Genomic DNA, 23,216 nt, shown 5'->3' with positions numbered 1-23,216 from the left:
GACCCTCTAAAGTAACCCAAGGCTTTTTTTTCTTTTTTCTTTTGTCCTGCTGGAGTGGGTTCTAACCTCAACCACATCTTCAACTGTTGGACCACACCATATTCTCTAATTCTTTTCTTTTTTCACTTTCTAAAAATATCTAAATGGCCTCCAGAATACATATTTTCTTTGCTTTTAACAGTGTTAAAGGTCTTGCCACTGAATTCCCGAAGAATTTAAAAAAAATGCAATCAATGAATAAAACAACAAAACCCCTTTTACCAGCAGTGCAGATTTACTTAACTCTGTATGTATCTCAGTATTCTAAATGCCCTGCAGGAAGCATGGGATTGTAATTATAAGTTATATAAACTGGGTGTTGATGCTGAATGGGAGAGGCAGTATGATAGCCCCTGGTGAAACACTGAGGTGTCCGTCCTCACCCAGACATTATAAATGTGTGTTGATGTAAACTGCAAAATAGCTGAGCCTGCCCACTGATCCAAGTGAAACTGGAGATGCTGTGTTTCGTTGTGAAAGCGCAATTATTTTGTTTGGGCTTCCAAAAGAGGACACAACTAGAAATCAGTTGTATTTACAACACTGTTCCAGAACAGTTTCACCCAAATATTAGAGTGTGTGCACTGTGCAGTGCATTTTACGGAGGACTATTTCCCGAACCTAGAAGAGTAGCCTACAATGCTGGCTTGCACAAAAGGCTGTTTCTATAATGTGGGGCAATTCCAACTTTGCAAGGACAGTCTGGCGCTTCTGACTTACAGCCTGTAAGTATGTTTTCTTATTTAAAGAATTTGCCACTGATGATTCAAACCTGAGTTTTGAGCAGTGTAGAGTAGGGCTTGTTGTTTGTCATTTCTCAGATCACAAATGCAGACATGGTAATGTTTATGCGGCTTGATACAACGCATAAAAAGACAGTACAAGTCATTATAATCAGTAATTATGTCCCCACTGGATGCAACAAATGCCTCGGTTATAATGGGTTTTATTGTTTTTGTGTCCTCGCGCCGGGACACAGCATCACAATTCGGTAAGGGACGTAACATTTCCGTCTCACGCTTGAGGTATTCAGCCAATCACAACGCACTGGATAGCTAGCTAGCCAATCAGAGCACACCTCGCTTCTGAAAATCAACGCGTTTCAGAAAGGCGGAGCATAGAGAAGCAACAATAATGTACAGTATGTATTTTTAACCTTAACCCACATAAACACATTGCATTACACCAAATACACAAAATAATGTTCTTTTTAGCAATGTCATATGGCCCCTTTAAACTAGACTAAGTACTGAACAGAAGTAACTAAGTATTGAATCCATTTGTGAAGCCTGATGTTAAAAATTTAGGAGTTATCTTGGATAGTGATTTTAAATTGGATAAACAGATTAACTCTGTAGTTCAATCTAGTTTTTTCCAGTTGAGACAACTTACCAAGGTAAAATCTTTTCTGTCTCCTAAAGACTTTCAAAGAATTTTACATATCTTTGTTTCAACTCGTTTGGATTACTGCAATGGCCTTTATATAGGCATTAGTCAGGCCTCTCTTTCTAGACTACAGATGGTCCAGAATGCGGCAGCTCGTCTGCTGACTGGTACACGAAAGATGGAACATATCTCCCCTGTTCTGGCTTCCCTTCACTGGTTACCTGTCCGTTTTAGGATTCATTTTAAGATTCTGGTTTTTGTTTTTAAAGCTCTTAATGGGGTAGCACCTACATATCTGTCCGATTTGATTAAGCCATATGTTCCATTAAGAGCACTTAGGTCTGCTGACCATTTGCTTTTGGTTGTCCCGCTGGCAAGGCTGAAGAGCAGGGGTGACCGGGCTTTTGCAATGGCGGCACCGAAGCTCTGGAACAGCTTGCCCACCTACATTAGACAGGCTCAAACACTTGTTGTCTTTAAATCTAGCCTAAAAACGTATTTTTATAGTTTGGCATTTAACGCTATGTGAGAGCTGCTTATTTTTATTGATTTATTGTCTCTTAGTGTTTTTTAGTGTCACTGGTTGTATCATTTTTTATTACTTCTTGCATGTACAGCACTTTGATAAACACTTGTTGTTTTAAAAAAAGTGCTTTATAAATAAACTTTGACTTGACTTGACTTTGACACGATTATGGTAAGATACGGAGATGATAGGATGCATGCACAGATTCATCCAAAAAATAGTTACTGGAAAAGAATAAAAATGGAAAGAAACAGGGATAAAGAAGTAAAAAGTGGCAGGAAGTTTAACAGCCGAACAGAAAGAGGACATTCATTTGTGGCTTTCTCAGTGAAGACACAAACATTCTCTGCTTTCATGCTGGAATTCCTCAGGCCTGTTTGGGCTTTTCACTGGAGATTTTATAGGAAACCAAACAATAGTGGAGCTCAATAAATAACTTCTTAATTACAGTGGGTGGGGTCAACACAGTCTAATAGCATTAAAGTGTATATCAGTAAGTAATGACAAGGAGAGCTGGGAGAATATGTTGAAAATCTCTGGCTCAGATAAACTGAAAATCCAGCCCAAATCTGTGAGCATGACAACAGTCATAAAACAGCAAACTTAAAACAATACAGAAAAAAAAAAAAAAACCTAAAAATGATTTTAAATGTTCAACAGGCCTAGTCTAGTCTGTTCAGTCTAGAATTGCACAAATAGAGTCTTTATCTCATGCGAGTACATCATTTTTAATGAAGACAAAATACTGAGTGAACCTTTAAACAAAAACATTTCTTTAATGAGTTATGGCACTGATTACCGTTTTAAAGTAAAGTAATTTAGAATCATCAGAGGCAAATTCTCAATAATTACATCTGAAAGTAATTAAATATATCCCGTCACTAATGAGCAACAGAATCATTTCACAGAACAATTCATTCAATTTTGTTAATACACAAAGCTCTAAATAAATGCAAAATCTTTTCATGATGACAACATTAATTTTCTCCATGAATAAGTGTGAGGAAATCTGGGAAAATCCTCAGGAGAGAGATACATTAGCGGGAGAAGGAGAGTATGGTGTACTGTATATGCATGCACATGCACAGGCAGTTCAGCCCTTTACCTCTGTTTGTTTGACCCCCGTGACCTGTTGGAGTGGTGGGAATAACCAGAGTGGATGGAATCTGTGTCCATTGTAATACTGTCCGTGCTGTGACTGGTTTAACACAGCGAAGGGAGGAATGCGGAGACAGTTAAAGTGCTGACGATGTTCAGGACATACATGAAGCTGTGCAAGATGACAGGATCGTTTCTAGGGGCTTTCTGTTATCAAACATTAACCTAAAGAGAGAGAAAGAAAGATTTTTTAACAAAGTCCTTATACAATACACCAAATACAACAATTTAATTCAATACATAATTTAATTCAGAGCACAAACACAAAAACCTTTTAAAAAAGGTTAGGGCTATCTTATGTCAGTTAGTAAAAAATAACTGCAATACAGTGCAGCAGTCCAGAAAAGAGGCCATGTGTTCAATTCCCAGGGAAAGCAAGAACTGATCAAATGTGTACCTTGAATGCAATGTAAGTCGCTTTGGATAAAGCATCTACCAAATGCATAAATGTAGATGTACACAGCTTTTCTCCAATACGCTGACAGCAAATGCAGGAACAGCATCAAGAGTTCACTGCAGCAATGCCTAAAGCACTGTAAAGCACCTCTGCTGCCAATATCAGCGTGCATCTGTTTCAGGACTACTCGACTTTAGTCAGTACAGAAGCTAAAGTAATAAAATGCATTTCGCTTGCTTTCCGCTTCCTCCTTCCTAGTTGGAATATATCTGCTGGTGATAATTTATTAAAGAACGGAAGGCATGATCCTTAGGATATCAACTTTATTTCATTAGTACTCAGCTATTACTTGAGCTGTTGTGGAACCTATTTTTCTTAGCTGTTTTGGCCCCCAGGTCTCCACCTTCAGAGAATTCTGACTGATCAGTTTCATGGTGTCACTTTAAATTTGATCTTTGAAATCACATATGCACTTTCCCACAGCATTCAAACACATTTAGACTAAGCTTTCTAGCTAGTTATAGTTTTCTTAGCTGCTAAAACTTGAATGACATGGTAGATTGCAGGACCAAATGGGTATTCTGATGTGAGTGAGTATCAAGGCTTTATACTGAGACTTCCAGCACAGACCTTGTGCATTGATTTATCCGCTCATAAATTACTAATTTGAAGTGCACTCACGCTCTAGTGCCACCTGCCACCTCAAAGCAAGCAACCAACACATCAACACACTCACAAATACACACCTATAAGAGGATTTACAGGTCTAAAAATTAGATCACAGCATGGGCAAATTTATTCCATCACAAGTCACTCGTACTAAACCATGATAGAATTATATTCTGCATTCCCCACCACATTCACAGAAGGTTTGGGTGCCTCAATTAATTAATTAATGGCAAACTATTCTGCAGCTTAAATTATATATATATAAAAATAATTTAATTTCTTGTTCGAACAATGGCAGACAGTTTTTAAAACTCATTTGAAAAGTCTTCATTTTTGCAATTCACACGGAAATTACATACAACACATTTACGCAGTACAGAAATTGCTCAAACTAAAATTCATTGCATTTATTCCCTCTGACAGCAAATATTCACTCTAGCTGCAATTATCTGTATTCTTTAAGACTTCTCATAGAAACTTATCAAAAATAATGACTCATCAACATCAATATATCTTATGTAGGTGTTCAAACCATTCTTTTGAAATCACAAGAATGATATTAAACATTGTGTTCTGAAAAAAACAAAGCATGTTTTGAATTTGTGGTTATTTAGAATGGGACGATTGTCTTAATTGCTGGTTATCTAAGAATACTGGTAAATACCTGTATGTTCTTGATAAGCGTGTGGTATGTGAGTTTGCCAAGATAGCACTGACCACTTTCAAGTCTTCATTTCTCTTATCAGTGGGAGAAATCTGACCTGGACAAGCACACATAGCATTCCTCTGGGGTTACCTCATAGTGCCCTGAAAACACACACACACACACACACACACACAAAAATAATTCCTCTAAAGTTACTCCATGTACACTCATATGCACTTACAGAAAGTGTATCATGTTAGGGAGGCCAGGGGCTTAGTATTTTTATGTTATTATACCCTATCATAAAGGAGTCGATAACAATTACAGCCAAACGTTTAATAACATCAGACAGATTTCACTCTTCTTATCTCGGTTTTGGCACTGTGTCGATCCATTACTTTTCTGGAGACAATTTAGTAGTTGTTGCATATGTCACAGGGCAGCACAGGCCAAATACATCTCTTTTGTTGAAGCAGGAATGCAAGTTTTTGAAGACTTTGATATGTGATCTGTCTAGATGAACTGTCTAGAGGCGGTTGAAAACTGAAATCGGTTTACAAAATTCATTCTGTTATTGCGATACACAGATTCCCAATTCAGAGCGAATAGTTCTCTAATCTTACAAGGCTTGCTCTGTTGACTTTAATCAGTTTTCAGAGTTCTAACAGACAATAAATGGGAAAAATGAACAGCAGACATGTAAAAATTGTTATTTTATATGAATATTCAAAAATATATAAACATTTATCACTTTTATTTTAGAAAGTGTGTGTATTATATATCCGTGTTCACCATACATCTTAGAATATGTGTTTATCAGAAATACGCACACAGAAAAATGATTTGTGAAAATAAAATCTCTCTGTGCTTTTTTGTTAATGAAAGGATAGCTCACCAAAATCAAAATTCTGGCATCATTTACTCAGTCTTATTGTTCCAAACCTCTCTGACGGTTGGAACACATACATATTTTGAAAAGTGTTTTTTCTCTTCATACAATGAAAGCCAACAGGGTTTGATATTGTTATGGACTCCAATGACTTTCACTGTATGTACAAACAGTTGAAACATTCTTCAAAATATCTTCTATCTGGACCCAATCTCAAATTATACATTTGTTGTAGATCTGGATCTCAGCTTACAGTCTCAGACACACTGCATTCTATTTCTAAACTATGGGGATAATTATTGAATTTAATTTAATTCAAAAGAATTTCATGGCCTGAACAGCTACTTAGTCACTTTTCAAATCAGCTTCGTGTTTGACGTGAATGTTGCAATAAATGTAGACGTTTCCTTTAATACCGCTGACCTTAAATTTCGGCCTTTTTGTCACACATTGGCTTCAGAAGACTTGAAAGAGTATGAGTCACATCTGCAATACTTTAGAGTCTTTTGAAAGCTCCACATTAACTATAATTTTCTTGGAAATCTTTTTTTTAATTACCCTTTTGCATTCCACTGAAGAAAGGAAGTCAGTATCAGGAAACAGTGGCTTATTTTAACGTGAGTTGATGGACAGTTGCTATTAGAGCATATAGTCAAAATGTAGTGCTAACTGGAGCAGGAGAGTCCCTGAAGGCTTTTACATTTAGCCATCAAAACTCAGATTTTCACAGCCATTACACCTACAAAGCTAAGACACATGAACACACACATCATTTGACAGAGAGGCCCACTCAGCCAGCGAAGCCTTTAACATGTGTTCAAAGAGCTGAGTAATGCATATCATATACACTCATGTAGAAACACACATGCACACGCAAGACTTTCACATTTGCCTTGCCCTTGAGGCAGTCATGGATGATCAAAAGCAGAACAATAACATTTCTTCACCTACTAAACAAGAATACAAGACAGGCAGAAAGACAAAATCAGAGAGCAGAAAGAACGAGAGCAGAGGGGGGAGGGACAGTGAAAGGAACAGAAGTAATGAAGGGAAAGAAAACAAACTGGAGTTTTCAGAATGAGCAACCATACTGTATAAAAGCATACACACATAACCAGATCATGAACACTCAGATCTTAAAAACAGTAAGATGTGTGTGGTGTGTGTAAACACATATTTTATACATTATATTTAACTAATATACATTACATGTAATAGTAAAGTGGTTAAAAAAAACACACTTTTTTACATTTTCAGTATTTTATAATCTTTCTCTCTAATAAAATTGTAAAATATGTATTCATGTAAAAATGTGTATAAATTGTTTTCATGTCATTTTTACGTCAATGTTACAAATATTATGGATAATTGTATACATATTCTGTTCTGCCTTTTAGATATACATTCATTATTTATATATGAATATGTACTAATGATATTGCTAAGATAATCTTAAATTTAGTATTGTACTGTTCAAAACAATATTCCAAATAACTGAAGATATAGTGATCATATGGGTGACACAGGTTCGATTCTAGCCTGTAATATATCCTAATACCATTTATTGCTTTTCTTAATAATTTCCTGATATTCTTTTTATTTATGTCAAGTAAAAATGCAAAAACTCCAAGACAAATCGATAAATATCACACAATCACTATCAACTTCCCCACTTGCCGTGTTTTCAGTACACCCTTTAAAACACCCTTTTTCGAATCATAAATATGTCAACAGCATGTTTGTGTGTGTGTGTGTGTGTATATGTGTGTGTGTGTGTGTATTATTGCAAAATGGACAGAGAAAGAGAGAATGACAGTGAGTTACAGTGAGTTACAGTATCGCAACAGAAAAATTGCATTACAGAGCCTCGCTCTCTTTAATCTGGGTGTTGAGGCCTGATGGAAATGAAATAATTGTGTCAGAAACATTGGCAGCTCTATATTTAGCCAGGACAATCCAGCCCCAAACAGAACACTATCCTGAACTCTCTCTCTCTTTCTCCAGCTGTACAGTGGAGTGCAGTCCATCACTAAGGAGCAGATGTGGAAAAAACACCATACACACACCCACAAACAGGAATAGTAGTCAAAAACATCACAAACGCTGTTGTTAAAAAATTTAAAAGTAGTCCTTATTTACTAGACATTCGTAAAGCGTTTTTCACGTGCTTGTCAAATATGCAGATCTCACACTTGCAACCTCAGCTACACGGCACTCCTGAAGTATTTGGTTGATTATATTGTTAGTCTTGACCTACAATCCAGTATTACTTTGTATATAGAAACACTGCGCTTATCGCTTCTAGATCCTGAAAAGCACATGCAAATACACATATTTTGTGCATTGCCCAGATTGCTGCCAACAAAACAGTCTGAAGCTTGTAACAGCCATTCATAGTGATAAACAGTATATACCATAAAATTGTTCATATAACTGCCTGAAAGGCCACTGACGCCCATCATTTTTCCCATAGCTCTACATCTCTTCATCTCACAATAAAAACACCACAAGCTTATGTGGTTAGCATATTGCAGCTAGGGCCAACACATGAGCTCTATTGACACATTTTACAGCAAGGCCTCCCAGCAGTTTAACTGTACTAAGGGTTGTTAACACTCCCTTCTCTGGGTGCTGCTTGAGGAAGCCTTTGCTAGAAGGCGAGGGATACTAGTGTTACTAAGATACTAAGTGTTGAAAGGTCAACATATGTTGTGATAGACGGTATAAGATACTATGAAATTAAAACAAAAAGTGTGTATTATAGTTTCTGAATGTCTCACCACTTCCAGTGTTTTCAGGCTCCGTGCCTTTTCGTGTTCTTCCTTTGAATGTTTTTTTAAACAATGATATGGGGTTGTAAAACTAAAACTGAAGTATTAAACATTAAACATAAGAAATGATCCCATTTTCAAGACATGCATAGAGTGTGTTGAATGTGTGTGTCGGAATAGAAAGACCGTTTATAAATACATTACAAGTGCCCAAATAACAATGTGGGAGCCTTGTTCCTTCGTAGTGTTCTTGAGATAAAGTTTAGTGTTATTTTAGCGCATGAGAGCGTAAAACTTTTAGATAGGCCAATGCATAATTCATGTGCTGTCAGATATAAAATACAAGAGTTGTACTGAGCCAGCGTTTGCAAGTCGGTTGTTTTCTGATGTGCAAAAGACATAAAATATCTACTTTACAAGAAAGATTGCCTCATTACGTATTTCTAGTGAGGAGAAACACACTCTTCCACTGTTTATCAGTCAAAACCACACAGCATACAACAACACATGCTCTGGTAAAATACCTGTTTGCTAATGTGTTACTAACACAATTCTCTCTCAATTTTGAGTATTTTTTTGTTGTTGTCACAGTTCAGTCTCCCCTGAAAAGCATGGCATCTTACAGAGAGTCCAACAGCATTATTTGGCCTATATTAGCTGGTAGTAGTTTCCTAAAAAGACCAAGAAGCACAAGAAAGTCCATGTGGACAGTGTTATGGACAAAATCTCACTCATGTTATACAGAAGGAAGCAACATATTATTGTAAAATGCGGTCCTTAACAATTCACAGCAAGTTAAGGCACAGGTGTGTTAAGAAACTGTAACTGTACTGAATGTCCAATAAAATTAATTCACCTCACCTTCATTTAGAAGAGATTATGCGACTATACACTGACCTTAAAACATACTTGCATTTACTATTACAGAAGAGTCAGAGAAGAAAGTGATGAAGTCAAGAAGGTGAAGTCAGTCAGAAAACATCATTAGGATAAGTGCATACATATGTGTATGGAAAAGAGAAGAAAGATTAATCCTGACTGCTGACCCCCAAATAGCCTTTTTAAAGATAATCAAGATTATGGTCACCCCACCCCTTTTTTGTCACGATTATATATAAACAAAAGAAAGACAATTAGTCAATACGGATTAAAATTAAACATAATCATCCATTCACCCTCTTACTGCATCAAATCCAACGCAATGTGAAAGCGCACAATGATCTGTCATTCCTGCAAGCCGTTCCTTGTTTCCATGCGGACCACGTATTCAAAACAAAAAAGATTCGCTTTGGCATTGAATATATCCGTTTCTTATTGCAATAATGCAAGAGCAACCCCCTCAGCCAAAGAGCAGTCTGTGAGGAAAGAAACGGGAACTGCAAGAAGTCATAAATCGCGTGTAGCTCATGGGCGTAAATGATAGCGTTGGGAAAACCGGTTCATTCTAAAGAATCGGTTCGTTCGGATCTCTCAACTCAATGGTCATTTTGAAAGGCGATTCACCAATTCGTTTCATAGCCTCATAGTGCTTCGGAAGCCCTAGCCTAGCGCGATATTTACGAAGGTTTTTTTTGTTTTTTGTAGATAAATACATATTTGGTTAAATGTTGTTTATATTATCGTACTACGTTTCCCAACAAATTATATACATAAGGGTGTTTTTGTTAGCCATTAATTGTAGCCAAACTTTAATGGTAGCTTTATGTGAAAATACATATTCTAAATAAATAAATAACATATTAGAAAATAAAATATTATAAACAATAATACAATTATAAGAAACTGTAAAAAGTGTAGCCTAATCGTATACAAATAAAACAATAAAATAAAATAGAGGAGAAAGGTGTCATTTATCTGTTGATATTATATTGTATAATAATATATTATATAATAGCCCTTTTATTTAAAATGTAAAACATTTAAAACATGCTAAAATGTAATATGAATATAGACTAATATGTTTTCCAATGGTCACTTCATTGATAAAATATATTATTGTATTACTTTACTCAGTTGTAAAGCTTATTTAGTTCCTTCTTTAAGAAATGATCTGTCAGTGAATTCCTTTGCCCTGCTGCTTCGAGAACTGAATCATTAAAACGAACCGGCTCAAAAGAATGATTCTATTGCGAATCGGACATCTAGGCATGGATACACACCCAAGTCAATGGAATGCCAACCATGTGCTTTAAAGAGGAGCATCGCTGCCTCTAATACATCCGATAAACACATCAGCAAATAAATAAACGCACTCTGCGCGTATTCCACCCAACAGCATTTCTGAAGGCGACTCGATGTCACAAGACTCAAGATTAATGATCATAAGGAGTCATCCGATTGCACATTAAGAAAATCTGTTGTTTTTTATTAGTATTAAAGGAAATATTACAGAAACTGTAGTATCTAAACGTTGTGTTATTTGTATTACAATATTATTGTATTATGTAGCCTATGACGGCTTAATCTTTGGCGTCTCGTCAGGAAGCATCAATAATGATTTTCGTTTTAACCCTTTCATAAGGACTATAATCAATACTCTATGAGCTGCAATGACTTTAATCTGTCATTCTACAGACAGCAGCTGGGCGTGAGAACTTCCCAGTGTCTTCCAATGCCAAAAGGTATTCACTTGTATTTAGATCAATGCAGTGAGCACAAAAGAATAGACAATAGGTACAGAGGAAACTTACCCAGCGGCTACGCCAACATCCCTGATAAAAGGATATGATGATCAATACTGTAACCAAATTTACTCATTATCAGGCATTGCGACCAATCTGACGGCAGTAATGGTAGTATCCTTTACAGGCGGAGCACACAAGAGATGCACTTTGGCAGAGGAGGTGGAGGGACCGACTGAGTCTCATTACAATGTGCTGCGCTAGGGGGAGTTATCTCTAATTAGACGTGTGTGTGTGAATGTAAGTTTGTACGTAGCCTATAGTGTTATTAACACTTTGACAAAGTATAATTTCACCATGCAAATAAAGCTATTTGAATCTGAATCACTGCTAACTAATTAATGCAGAGGGGATTTTTCCTGATTTCAGTTTTTCAAACCAATACATAGCTTTTTACATCGTCCCGCCAGTAGGTGGAGACAAGTTCTGTCATTAATTTCTCGCTCTCATGTCGTTCCAAACCCGTAAAGCCCTAAAAAACTGTCCCAGACGAAAGATTGACATTGTGAAACAATCGTGGTGGTTCCTGTGATCGTGACTCCTAATCAGTGCGTTGTACAGTGAGAAAGGTTCAAAGATCTTGTAGCTTCGTAGTAAAATTATGGTCAAACCACTGATGTAATATGGATTATTTTAACAATCTCCTTACTACATTTCTGTGCCTTGATCGTGTTAGGATCCTTGTTGTCTATCGGAGGGTCAGAAAGCTCTCAGAATTCATCAAAAAAATCTTAATTTGTGTTCTGAAGGAGTCACGTGATGTGCTCATGAACCTAGTCACACTTGAGTAGCGCTCCATACATTTGGCCTCTTTTTGCTGATTTTTTTTCATTTTGTTTTAAGTTTTATTCATTGGCGGTGTTTTACCTGATGGCATGCAGTCGTAAACAGCAGGAGTTGTCTCCTTCGGCTTCTCCGATTAAGAAGAAATCCAAGTCACCGACCACGAGCGATATTAGATTAGATTAGATTAGATTAGATTCAACTTTATTGTCATTGCACATGTAAGGTACAGGGCAACGAAATGCAGTTAGCATCTAACCAGAAGTGCAATAAGCAGAGGTACAGGATATACAGTGCCTACAATATGTTACATATGTACAGAAATATACAGATAAGGCAGTAGTACTATGGACATAATTTACAAGTTTTTAAATACTATCAGTGTGATATACAGATGGGTGATATGAACATACTATACAGATGGGTTGTGCAGTAAATGTATGTACAGTAGTACTATGGACATAATTTACAAGTTTTTAATACTATCAGTATGATATACAGATGGGTGATATGAACATACTACACAGATGGGTTGTGCAGTAAATGTATGTACACTATGAGCAAAAACTATGAAAATAATTACAAATGGATATGAATAAGCTATAAATTAAGATATATAAACACTAGTGCAATGAACATTGAAAGTGCATAGAAATAAAATTTACAGTACATAGTACTCAGTGTAGATTGGTTGTTTTTTTGTTTTGTTTTTTTAATCGATTTAATGATGGGGAGGGGTGAAGAGTTTGTAGTGGTGTGTGAGGGGGGTGTCATTGGGCAGAGTTTAGTAGGGAAACAGCTGTAGGGAAAAAGCTGTTCCTGAGTCTGCTTGTCCTTGTTCGGAGGCTCCTGAAGCGCCTCCCAGAGGGCAGTAAGTTAAACAGTCTATGGTCAGGGTGAGAGGAGTCCTTAAGAATGCCGCGAGCTCGACGTAAACAGCGTTTTCTCTGGACGTCCTCAATGGCAGGGAGTGGTGTCCCTGTGATGCGTTGGGCGGTTTTCACCACCCTCTGTAGTGCCTTGCGGTCAGCAGCTGAGCAGTTCCCGTACCAGACTGTGATGCAGTTGGTCAGGATGCTTTCAATTGCACACCGGTAGAAGTTCCGCTGTATGATTGGAGACAGGTGGTTCTTCTTCAGTGTCCTAAGGAAGAAGAGGCGTTGGTGAGCCTTCTTGACTAGGCTGGATGTGTTGGTGGTCCAGGTCAGGTCCTCCGAGATGTGGGTTCCCAGGAACTTGAAGCTGGAGACACGTTCAACAACCATCCCGTTAATGTGGATGGGGTCATGCGTTCCACTTTTCTTCTTCCTGAAGTCCACAATGAGTTCCTTTGTCTTGCTGGTGTTGAGGAGCAGGCTATTGTCAGCACACCATGCAGCCAGGTGCTGTACCTCCTCCCTGTAAGCAGTCTCATCGTTGTCTTTGATGAGGCCAATCACTGTGGTGTCGTCAGCAAACTTGATGATGGAGTTGGATCCATGCACAGGCCTGCAGTCATGGGTGTAGAGGGAGTAGAGAAATGGGCTCAGCACACAGCCCTGTGGTACGCCGGTGTTGAGTGTGATGGTGGTGGAGCAGGTGAGGCCTGACCTAACATGCTGAGGTCTGTTGGTCAGAAAGTCCATAATCCAGCTGCAAAGGGAGGTGTTAACACCCAAGTCTCCAAGTTTAGTGGTCAGCTTGGAGGGAATGATGGTGTTGAATGCTGAGCTGAAATCAACAAATAATATCCGTGCATATGTGTTGTTGTTTTCCAGGTGTGTGAGTACCGAGTGCAGTACTGTGCCTACTGCATCCTCAGTGCTTCTATTGCTTCTATAGGCAAATTGGTGTGGGTCCAGTGTGGGTGGGAGGCAGTTCTTGAGGTGTGCCAGGACCAGTCGCTCAAAGCACTTCATAACAATGGGTGTGAGTGCTACGGGGCGGTAGTCATTCAGGCACGTTGGGGAGGAGTGTTTCGGCACTGGCACAATGGATGTCGACTTAAAGCATGTTGGCACCATTGCTTGGGTGAGTGACAGGTTGAAAATGTCTGTGAAGACCCCTGCGAGCTGCTCTGCACATGTCCTGAGCACACGTCCAGGAATGCCGTCGGGGCCAGCAGCCTTGTATGCGTTGATCCGGCTCAATGCTGTGCAGACATCTGTGGAGGTGAGTTTGAGGGTCTGATGGTCTCCTGAGAGTGTGATCTTGGTGGCTGTCTCCTTGTTGTTGTTGTCAAAGAGAGCATAAAAGTCATTTAGCTCGTTAAGGAAGGAGACGTCTGTGACCGTTGGAGTGGAGTTGCATGGCTTGTAGTCACTGATGACCTGGATGCCCTGCCACATGCGCCGGGGGTCAGAGTTGGAAAAATGCTCCTCTACCTTTAGCTTGTAGCAGTGCTTGGCCTTCTTGATGCCCCTCTTCAGGTTAGCCCTGGATATGCTGTAGGCCTGAGCGTCATCTGATCTGAAAGCAGTGTTGCGGGCTTTCAGCAAGAGCCGCACTTCCTTGTTCATCCATGGCTTCTGATTAGGGTACGTTGTGATCTGTTTCTCTGTTGTGACACTGTCAATGGAGGTATTGATGTAATCCAGTACAGAGGTGGTATAGATATCAATGTCTGTGTGAGAGCCACTGGCAGCCTGAGAAGCAAACATACTCCAGTCCGTGTGTTGAAACTTGTCCTGAAGTACAGACTCTGCTCCCATTGGCCACACTTTGATGGTCTTCACTGATGGCTTCACACGGTTGATGAGGGGTGAATACTTGGGGGTGAGAAACAAAGAAAGGTGATCAGACTGTCCGAGGTGGGGGAGGGGAGTCGCGATGTAAACTCCAGCGATGTTTGTGTAAACATGATCCAAAGTTTTGTCTCCTCTAGTGTGGCAGGAGACATGCTGATGGAATTTGGGGAGCACTGTCTTTAAGTTGGAGTGATTAAAATCACCCGCAACAATAAATGCAGCTTCCGGGTGTACAGTCTGTTGTTTACTAATGGCCGCATGCAGTTCGTTCATAGCAAGCTTGGCATTAGCATCCGGGGGAATATAGGCTGCAGTTATGATGGTGGAAGTGAACTCCCGCGGCAGATAGAAAGGTCTACACTTCACCATGAGAAACTCTAGGTTAGGCGAGCAGTGTTTTCCAACAATGTCAGAGTTCGTACACCAAGCTTTGTTTACATAAATGCACAATCCTCCGCCTCTGGTCTTGCCGGAGTCATCTGCCGTTCTATCTGCTCGGAGCGTGTAGCGTCCGGTTAGATCAATAGCATTATTGGGTATGTCGCTATGTAGCCATGTTTCAGTGAAAACCATGACATTGCAGTCCAAAAGTTTCTTACTATGGGTGATGCGAAGTCGTATCTCATCCATTTTGTTCACCAATGACCGCACATTAGCGAGGAAAATGCTGGGTAAAGAGAGCCGGTGCGGTGTTAGCTTTAGCTTAGCTCTTAGTCCTCCACGCTTCCCCCGCCTTTGTTTACGATCTCAGCGCCGCCTGTGAGCACTTCCGCCCGGCCGAGCAGAGTGCGTTGCCTCGGGTGTTCTGGAGATCTCCGGGATGAGTCGATGATTGGTTATAAGATTGTTGGAAAAGAGCAGACCGATATCCAAAAGCTCCTGTCGGGTGTATGATGTTAAGGCAAAGCTGTTCAGTGAGAACAGACCCGAGATGAGCAGGAAAAATACTGCAAAATTGCAAAAACTGGAGAGACGCTGAGCCTCGCGATGTGTTCGCGCCGCCATCTTGGCCATCTGATGTCCATCATATGATGGACAAGATGGCGAACACTGTTACACACTTTGAGGACATTCTAAGAACCGAGTTGACGGCGATGCGGAACGAGTTTGCTTCTCACATGTCAGTTGTTCGATCACTATGCTCTAAACTGGATCTTCTTACAAGGGAGATGAGAGAACAGGGGAAGGTTGTTGCAGATCACGATAGGCGAGTATAGCCGCCCTCGAGCAACAGGTTGTGGACTTACAGGATCGCAATAGGCGCAGCAATCTTAGTCTGGTCGGATTGCCTGAAGCTTCCGAAAAGAATGACCCTATGGGCTTTTTGAAAAGATCGCTACCGACGTGGCTCCCATCTCTGGCGGGCAAAGAGATTGAAGTGGAGCGAGCGCATCGGGTGTACACAAGACTCTCCTCAGATTGCAGTAAACCACGGGTTTTCATCTTTAAACTGCTGCGGTACACGGACAGGGAGCTCATTCTGCGGGTCTCCAGACTTCATGCCCCGGTGAAAACTTCCGACGGAGCAACGCTGTCTTTCCAGATTTTTCTCTGGTCACCGCAAAAAGAAGAAGTGCATTTGCACCAATTAGGAAGGAGATGAGAGATGCTGGCATCCAGAAATTTCTCCTTTATTCTGCAACGCTGAAGGTCATTCTCAATCAAGGTGAACCTAAAATGCTACACTCCCCAGAAGCAAGAGATTTTCTCAGATCCCTTTCATCCACCAACTCTCAGTGAACTCCAGCTGGACATTTGCTGTCTAATCGGAGAAGAGATGCTCTAAATGGTTAGGTGACTGTCTTTCACTGTTCACTTTAATGTTCACTTCTTAATTCATAGTTTATTGTTCATACAGTATCGCTTACAGATTATGATATTTTATTTGTTTTAGTTGTATTCTTAATCTAGCTTCTCTCTCTTTTTTTTTTTTTTTTTTTTAAACAGAAATACAACCTAGTCAATATGTGACTATGGGGCCAAATGTTGGTGCTACAGTAATGTGCAGGGTTTTTGTTGACGCCACGGACCATATTAAGCAGTGCTGGCAGATCAAGGTTTGTTCTTGGTTTGACATGCCATAGTTCAAGGGAATGTGTTTTTTTTTTTAATGGTAACAAGGGGGGTGGTTTAATGGTAGACTGAACTGGTTTTATTTTCAAACTTGTATTTTGTCTTATTATGCAGTAATTCTGTTTGATACCCATGACTGACCTTAATATTCTGAGTTGTAATATTAATGGGCTAAATGGCCCTCAAAAATGTACAGGTTTTCTGGATTTTTTGTGAAGAAGAACGATTGATATAGTGTTAGTTCAAGAATCCCATTTGAAAAAGAAGGATAATAAGTTTTATGAAGTGGTATCTCATTCATCTTTGGATACTAAAACCAAGGGTGTCCTAATATTGGTGCGTAGGACTTTAAATATGACTATTTTAGATAAAGGTTGTGATACAGATGGTAGAATAACATATATAAAAACAATAGTGGAGAATAGGAATATTGTATTTCTCTCAGTTTATGCCCCTTGTACTCCTATATGCCTCTTTCCTTCAGAAAAACCGACACAAAAAGATAGTTGAACTGGAATCACAGCTCCAGAATCTGACTAGAGATAATCAGCGTTGTTTCTCAGACAATACACTCAGTAAAATCATGGCGGTTAGGTCCGAACTCAATTCATTACTGAGATACAGGGCAGAATTCCTGATCCAAAGATCCAGGTAGAATTACTATTTTCAAGGGAGTAGACCAAGTCACCTTTTAGCCCTAAGATTACGCAACAATGAAAAGTTTGCTAATATCTCAGCTGTGAAATCCCAATCTGGGCTCATTATGACAGACCCAAAAGACATTAATATTGCCTTTCACTCTTTTTACTCTAACCTCTATACTTCTTCTGCTTATGGTGACCCTGACTCTTTTCTGTCCAACCTTGATTTACCTAGGCTGTCAGATTCAGATTCAAAATACCTGGCTGAACCAATCTCTCTTCAGGAGCTGGAGTCAACAAATTCGATCTATGAACAAGGGGAAATCCCCAGGCATAGATGGCATTCCAATAGAATTGTATACTACTTTTTGGTCAGATTTAGGCCCCCTCATGTTAGATATGATACATTTTTCAGTTACTTATGGCTCATTTCACCCATCTATTAATATAGCCGTTATTTCTCTCTTGTTAAAAAAAGATAAAAGATCCGACTTCCTGTTCTAGTTACCGGCCACTTTCTTTGATAGGGACTGATGTTAAATTATATGCTAAAGTACTATCCCGTCATCTAGAGAAATTTATGAATAGGCTAGTTCATCATGACCAAACAGGATTCATTAACTCTCGCTCAGCTTCGGATAACTTATGCAGGTTATATCATATTATTAATTCAAAGAATAGTTTGTCCTCCCCTTGCGCAGTATTATCTCTAGATGCGATGAAAGCTTTCGATCAGCTAGAATGGAACTATTTATGGGCGGTTCTACAGCATCTGGGTCTGGGATCGAGTTTCATAAATATGATAAAAGTTCTGTATGCCAATCCAGCAGCCACTGTTCTCACAGGTGCTGTTCGCTCAAACCCATTCTTTATACATCGAGGTACTCGTCAGGGTTGCCCGCTGTCTCCTCTGTTATTTGGCCTATCCTTGGAACCCTTAGCTCAAGCGGTCCGACAATCTGATTTCTCCCATAAATATACGGAATACTCATCATCATATTTCTTTGTTTGCTGATGATATCTTATTGTTTTTGGAGAAGCCGTCACATTCTATTCCTCATGTGTTGAATTTATTTGACTGTTTTGGACTTATTTGACTATTATTTTACCCTCAATTCTAAAATTGATTCCATGTCCCTTTCTATAGCTATTCCATTGGTTCAAAACTTTTAAGTACTTGGGGATAGATGTTTTTCCTTCCCTGCAGGAAATCATCTCAAAAAACTATAATGGTATTCTAAGTATCCTCAGATTTGGAAAACTGGTCTTGTCTTTTTTCAGGGCCGTATATCGGTTCTCCCACGTATTAATTTATTTTCTTCCATGATTCCTCTCGCTCCACCGGTTGGCCAATGGAACAAACTAGATGCATGTGTTTCACGGTATATATGGGATGGGAAACGTCCTCGTTTAAATTAAACTGACTACCTTATAACGATGTAGATTACATGGAGGTCTTTCTTTCCCTAATTTTAGACTGTATGCTCAAGCCATTTCCCTCTGCCCTTTAGCAGTTTGGTTTGATTCTGACGCTTCTGTGTCTTGGAGAGCAATTGAGGAATCTATTGTTTATCCGTATAAATTGAAGCATCTTGTTTTTTTGGGAGTTCCGCTTAGGCAGTGTAAATCTCCATTTTCCACAATAATAACCTTTTGTCAGGCAATACTCCATTTCATTCCATTCCGCAATGGACTCATAGTAAAGTAGACACTCTGGGAGATATCTATGATGATAGTGGTTTAAAATCCTTCCAGAACCTTAAAACTCAATATAATCTGCCAGGCACCTCCTTTTTTATGTATTTGCGCATTAGATCATCCCTACGGGCATATGGGGTGCCTTGGAACTCTCTACTGCCTGTTCACCCTTTGCGCAAACTAATCCTTCCTTCTGAGGAATCTCCCTCCTCTGCTTCAGTCATCTATCTCTTTCTTCTTGAGCATTCATACAAACCTTTATCTATTACTACTGTTTGGGCTAAGGATCTTAATGAGGATGTGCATGTTTTATTTTCCGATCAGGTATGGGATATGTTTAAATTGTCTTCTAAAAACCCTAATCACCAAATGATTCATTGGAAATTGCTGCATAGGGTTTACTTGACTCCAATGAAACGTTTTTATATGAATCTGTCGTCTTCTCCTAAGTGTAATTCCCAAGGAGTTTTAGGCACATTTTTGCATTTTTTGGGGGGAGTACCCCTCTCTCTCACCTTTTTGGACCTATCATATTTGTTGGGTACTGAGGTATGTTTGACTCTGCGCCATTTTTTCATGAATGACTTTTGGGACTTCACCTTGTCCGTCCAACAAAGATCTTTACTGTTAGCTGCTCTCATAGCAGCAAAAAAAATTGCTGGTCAACCGTTGGAATCCTCCTCACACAATGGACGGACGAACCTGGACTGTGTATTTGCTGGACATTATCTCAATGGAACTCTCTACTTCTCGTATACAGGGATCTAACGTGAAAACTCTTAATTCATGGCATTCAGCATCTATTAATATTAATTCATATGTGTTTATTATTATTATTTATGTTATTTTTTTTTACTTTTTTAAGTCTACCAAGGGGTGGGATGGGTTGGGGTGGGTTTTAAATTTGTACAGCTGATTTTTGTTTTGTACTACTGTTCCACAAAATAAAACTCGATATACAGTTGTTAACAAAAAACTGTGTTCTGAAGATGAACGAAGGTCTTACAGGTTTGGAACCACATGAGGGTGACTAATTAATGACCGAATTTTCATTTTTGGGTGAACTATCCCTTTAAGAGTGAGGAATTGAATCATTCAAACACACGTCCTGATTTAGAAGCACATCAAGTGACCTTCATTTTGAGTGAGTCAGTGGATCATGCACTGAACTGACTCATTCAAAAACAGTGATTCATTTAGGAACTAGACTTGTGTGTTGCTCTGAGACGTGGCTGAATTTGATTATTCTGCTTGGCTTGGTTTGGAACTACTTTTTTCTGCGTGACAAAATGAACGAAGTAACTGGCAGTTGTGTCAAAGATTTAAGTTAGGGTACTCTACATTAATTGTTTGTTTGTTAAAATGAAAAGCAATGGCAAAGTCACAATTATTGGTTTGCGGCCTATATTCAAATCAACGCACAGTAATAGTACACCATCGGTTATGTATAGTAATCAGGTCAAATCTTATGTCCACATCTTTTGTCTTTCTCTCTTTCTCTCTGTTTTCTTTCCATCTCCCTGCCTACAGTTTTTACCGACTTCATGATTGCATCTAGCTTTCATACTCCATAAAACTGATGAAGCGAGAGAGATGCAGAGAGAGCTTGCTGCCATTAAATATAGCTCCATCTCCCACATATTATCTCGACTGCTCATGCCTCTTAAAGCTTTTCTTCAGTGTTCACTCACAATGGTCACCAAAATAATGTTGTTTGGACTGATGGTCCATGATTCTCAAAGAATAATCACAAAACTATAAAATATAAGATATTAATATAAGAATATGTCTGCACTCTGCAAACACACATAGTAGTATTGTCTATAGGCCTGTGTCTGTGTAATAGTGTTAGCTTTGATAACTGTGTCTGCTAAATGACTACTAATATGTGAGGACTGACAGGTTGACTTTTAATACTGAGAACCTTTTAGAACAGAGTTCCTCAAATTTTGCCCTGGAAGGCCAATGCACTGCAGAGTTTAGCTCCGACCCTGATCAAACTCGCCTACCTGTGACTTTCTAATGATCCTGAAGACTGATTAGCATGCTCTCATGTGTTTGATTAGAGTTAGAGCTAAACTCTGCAGAAAAATGGATATTGTGGGCCAGATTTGAGGATCCCTGTATTAGAGTGATATATAAACAATTAATTCTCTCTTTTTAGCAGTTTTCACAATTGTATTTGCTTTTTGATTGATACACCTTAATGTAGTAATGTATTTCCCGGTCAGAAAGAAACAGGCTTTTATCAGTCCTTGCAATATTTTGTGCTGTTCATGTAAAACATTTTAGAAAGTGCATCAATTTGACATTCTTTTTTACACTCTCAGAAAAAAAGGTCCAAAAGTTGTCACTGGCTGTCGTGTGTGTCATGTGTTCCCGCCTCATGCTTCCATATTTGGTTTGTTTCCTGTCCTTGTAATATGTAATCATTAGTTCATTCTTGTCCAGCCGTGTACATCTAATTAGCTATGATTATGCGGTGTATTTATAGTCCTGTCTGTTCAGTTAGATTTCGTCTGGTCTACTCGTTATTCCCCGGTGTTCCTGGCTGTATCAGACTTGTCTTGTCCTGCCTTGTTTGAAGTAAAGACTGTTGTTTTGAAGTTACAGCCTCGTCTGCGTGTTCCTGGGTCCTCGTCGTGCACTGTGCCAGAACCTTTTCAAAAGGAACAATTTTGCTTATTTAATTAATGACCCAGAAGTAGTGTACTATCTTAATTCTTTATAATTTTTGCTTTTCTTAACTTTTCCTCTACATTGAAGAGAAAGTGAACTCTACTAGAAGAAGATAAAAACCTAGCCTATCACTTATCATTATTGACCAATAGGGGGCAGCAAAGTTTTTTTAATACATTATTTCACTGTTTTAAGCTAGACTTGGACTTCTATAAAGCAATTTGAAACAAAAGCAGTGTAGTTGTTTGATGACAAATAAAAGCTCATATTTCTCCGAGTTTCACCCACGTCTGCCCTGATATATGTTTAATAATTATTTAAATTTTTTTTTAAATAAATAATCTGATGCCGAGCTTATAATAAGTGATGTATCTTCATTTGCTATCGTTATTATTTTACAGACCTATCAGATATATGAAGTGACACATGTCCACTTTGTGGCACTAGTGAGCACCTCACGCAAAGTGGATGCTTCAAAGGGGTGGTCAATTTTTTTATTTATTTTTTTTAATCCTGTGGTTTGAACCACTGATTACATTACTGCACATTTTGTATATCTCAATAGTAGCCTATCTACCATTCAGTTCAGTTCCTGGAGCTCTCTGCTAATGAGCTGATGATCTGGATCAGGTGTGTTAGACAAACAAAATGCAGTGCTTTAGGTGCCCAGGACCACGTATAGAATGGTATTTGTCTATGATTGCTTGTACTAGCTTCAGTGTTGCCAATTTATCTATTTTGTAGCTAGATTTAGCGACTTCCCCACCCCTTTTGAGACTTTTTTCAAAAGTTTAGGGACAAATATAGCAACTTCTTGGACAAACCTTATCTAAGTTCTTATCTTGCCCACTGATCTCTATTCATCTTTATATAGATCAGTGAATTTGGCATTATGATGTCATCTAGTGACATTAAGCTACCAGTTTTAGCTACTTTCAATTGAAAGCAGTTGGCAACACTGAGTCTGGCTTGAAGTTATTTGGACACGTATGAATATAAAAAGAGTCAGGAGACATGACATAGGCCTATTACAACATTTGTGATTGATTTGTTTAATATGCACCCAACACTAAAAGTGTGATTTTTTAAATTATTTTATTGTTGTCCTTATTAGTTCAATAAATACTTCTGTTCTAAGTGACACTCAAAGTATTTTTGATTGGTGTCAATGATAATGTTATTTAATGCATTTTATAAAAAATCTATTGTGTCAGTCCGTTAATACTAAAATAAAAATAAAAATAAAAAAGACTTGATATTGTGTTCTCAAATGCAGTAGCGTTCATACATTTACTAAATACCTTTTATTATCACAGTTGGCCTATACGGCGCTACCGCAACTATATTGTGTTTGAACATTTATTTATTTTTTCATCTAAAGCTCTTACAAAGCCCTGATAGCCTAGTCTGTCTGTTTGGTGTAAATATCCGAAGGAAGGTTACAAATGTGAAAT

The 23,216-nt window shown here is 38.7% G+C and overlaps 1 protein-coding gene across 2 annotated transcripts in view; it reads right to left on the bottom strand.

Annotated features, from left to right (window-relative positions):
- The window catches only part of LOC306876762 (vang-like protein 1), a 29,757-nt gene extending 19,870 nt beyond the window's left edge, over window positions 1-9,887 (bottom strand). For both annotated transcript variants that reach the window (XM_079428163.1, XM_079428162.1), the window contains exons 1-2: window positions 9,657-9,887; window positions 3,057-3,274 (exon numbers count right to left, since the gene is read on the bottom strand). Coding sequence is in view for 1 of the 2 variants with exons in the window: in XM_079428162.1 (XP_079284288.1) it covers window positions 3,057-3,127 (71 nt within the window). In the remaining variant the exon portion in view is untranslated. The remainder of the gene's footprint in view (window positions 1-3,056; window positions 3,275-9,656) is intronic.
- Between the last annotated feature and the right edge of the window lie 13,329 nt (window positions 9,888-23,216).

This window comes from Barbus barbus (assembly GCF_936440315.1).
Source record: "Barbus barbus genome assembly, chromosome: 11".
In the NCBI taxonomy this organism is placed as follows: Eukaryota; Metazoa; Chordata; class Actinopteri; order Cypriniformes; family Cyprinidae; genus Barbus; species Barbus barbus.
The sequence above is the reverse complement of the archived record's forward strand: the minus strand, read 5'-3'. Positions and strand labels throughout refer to the sequence as shown.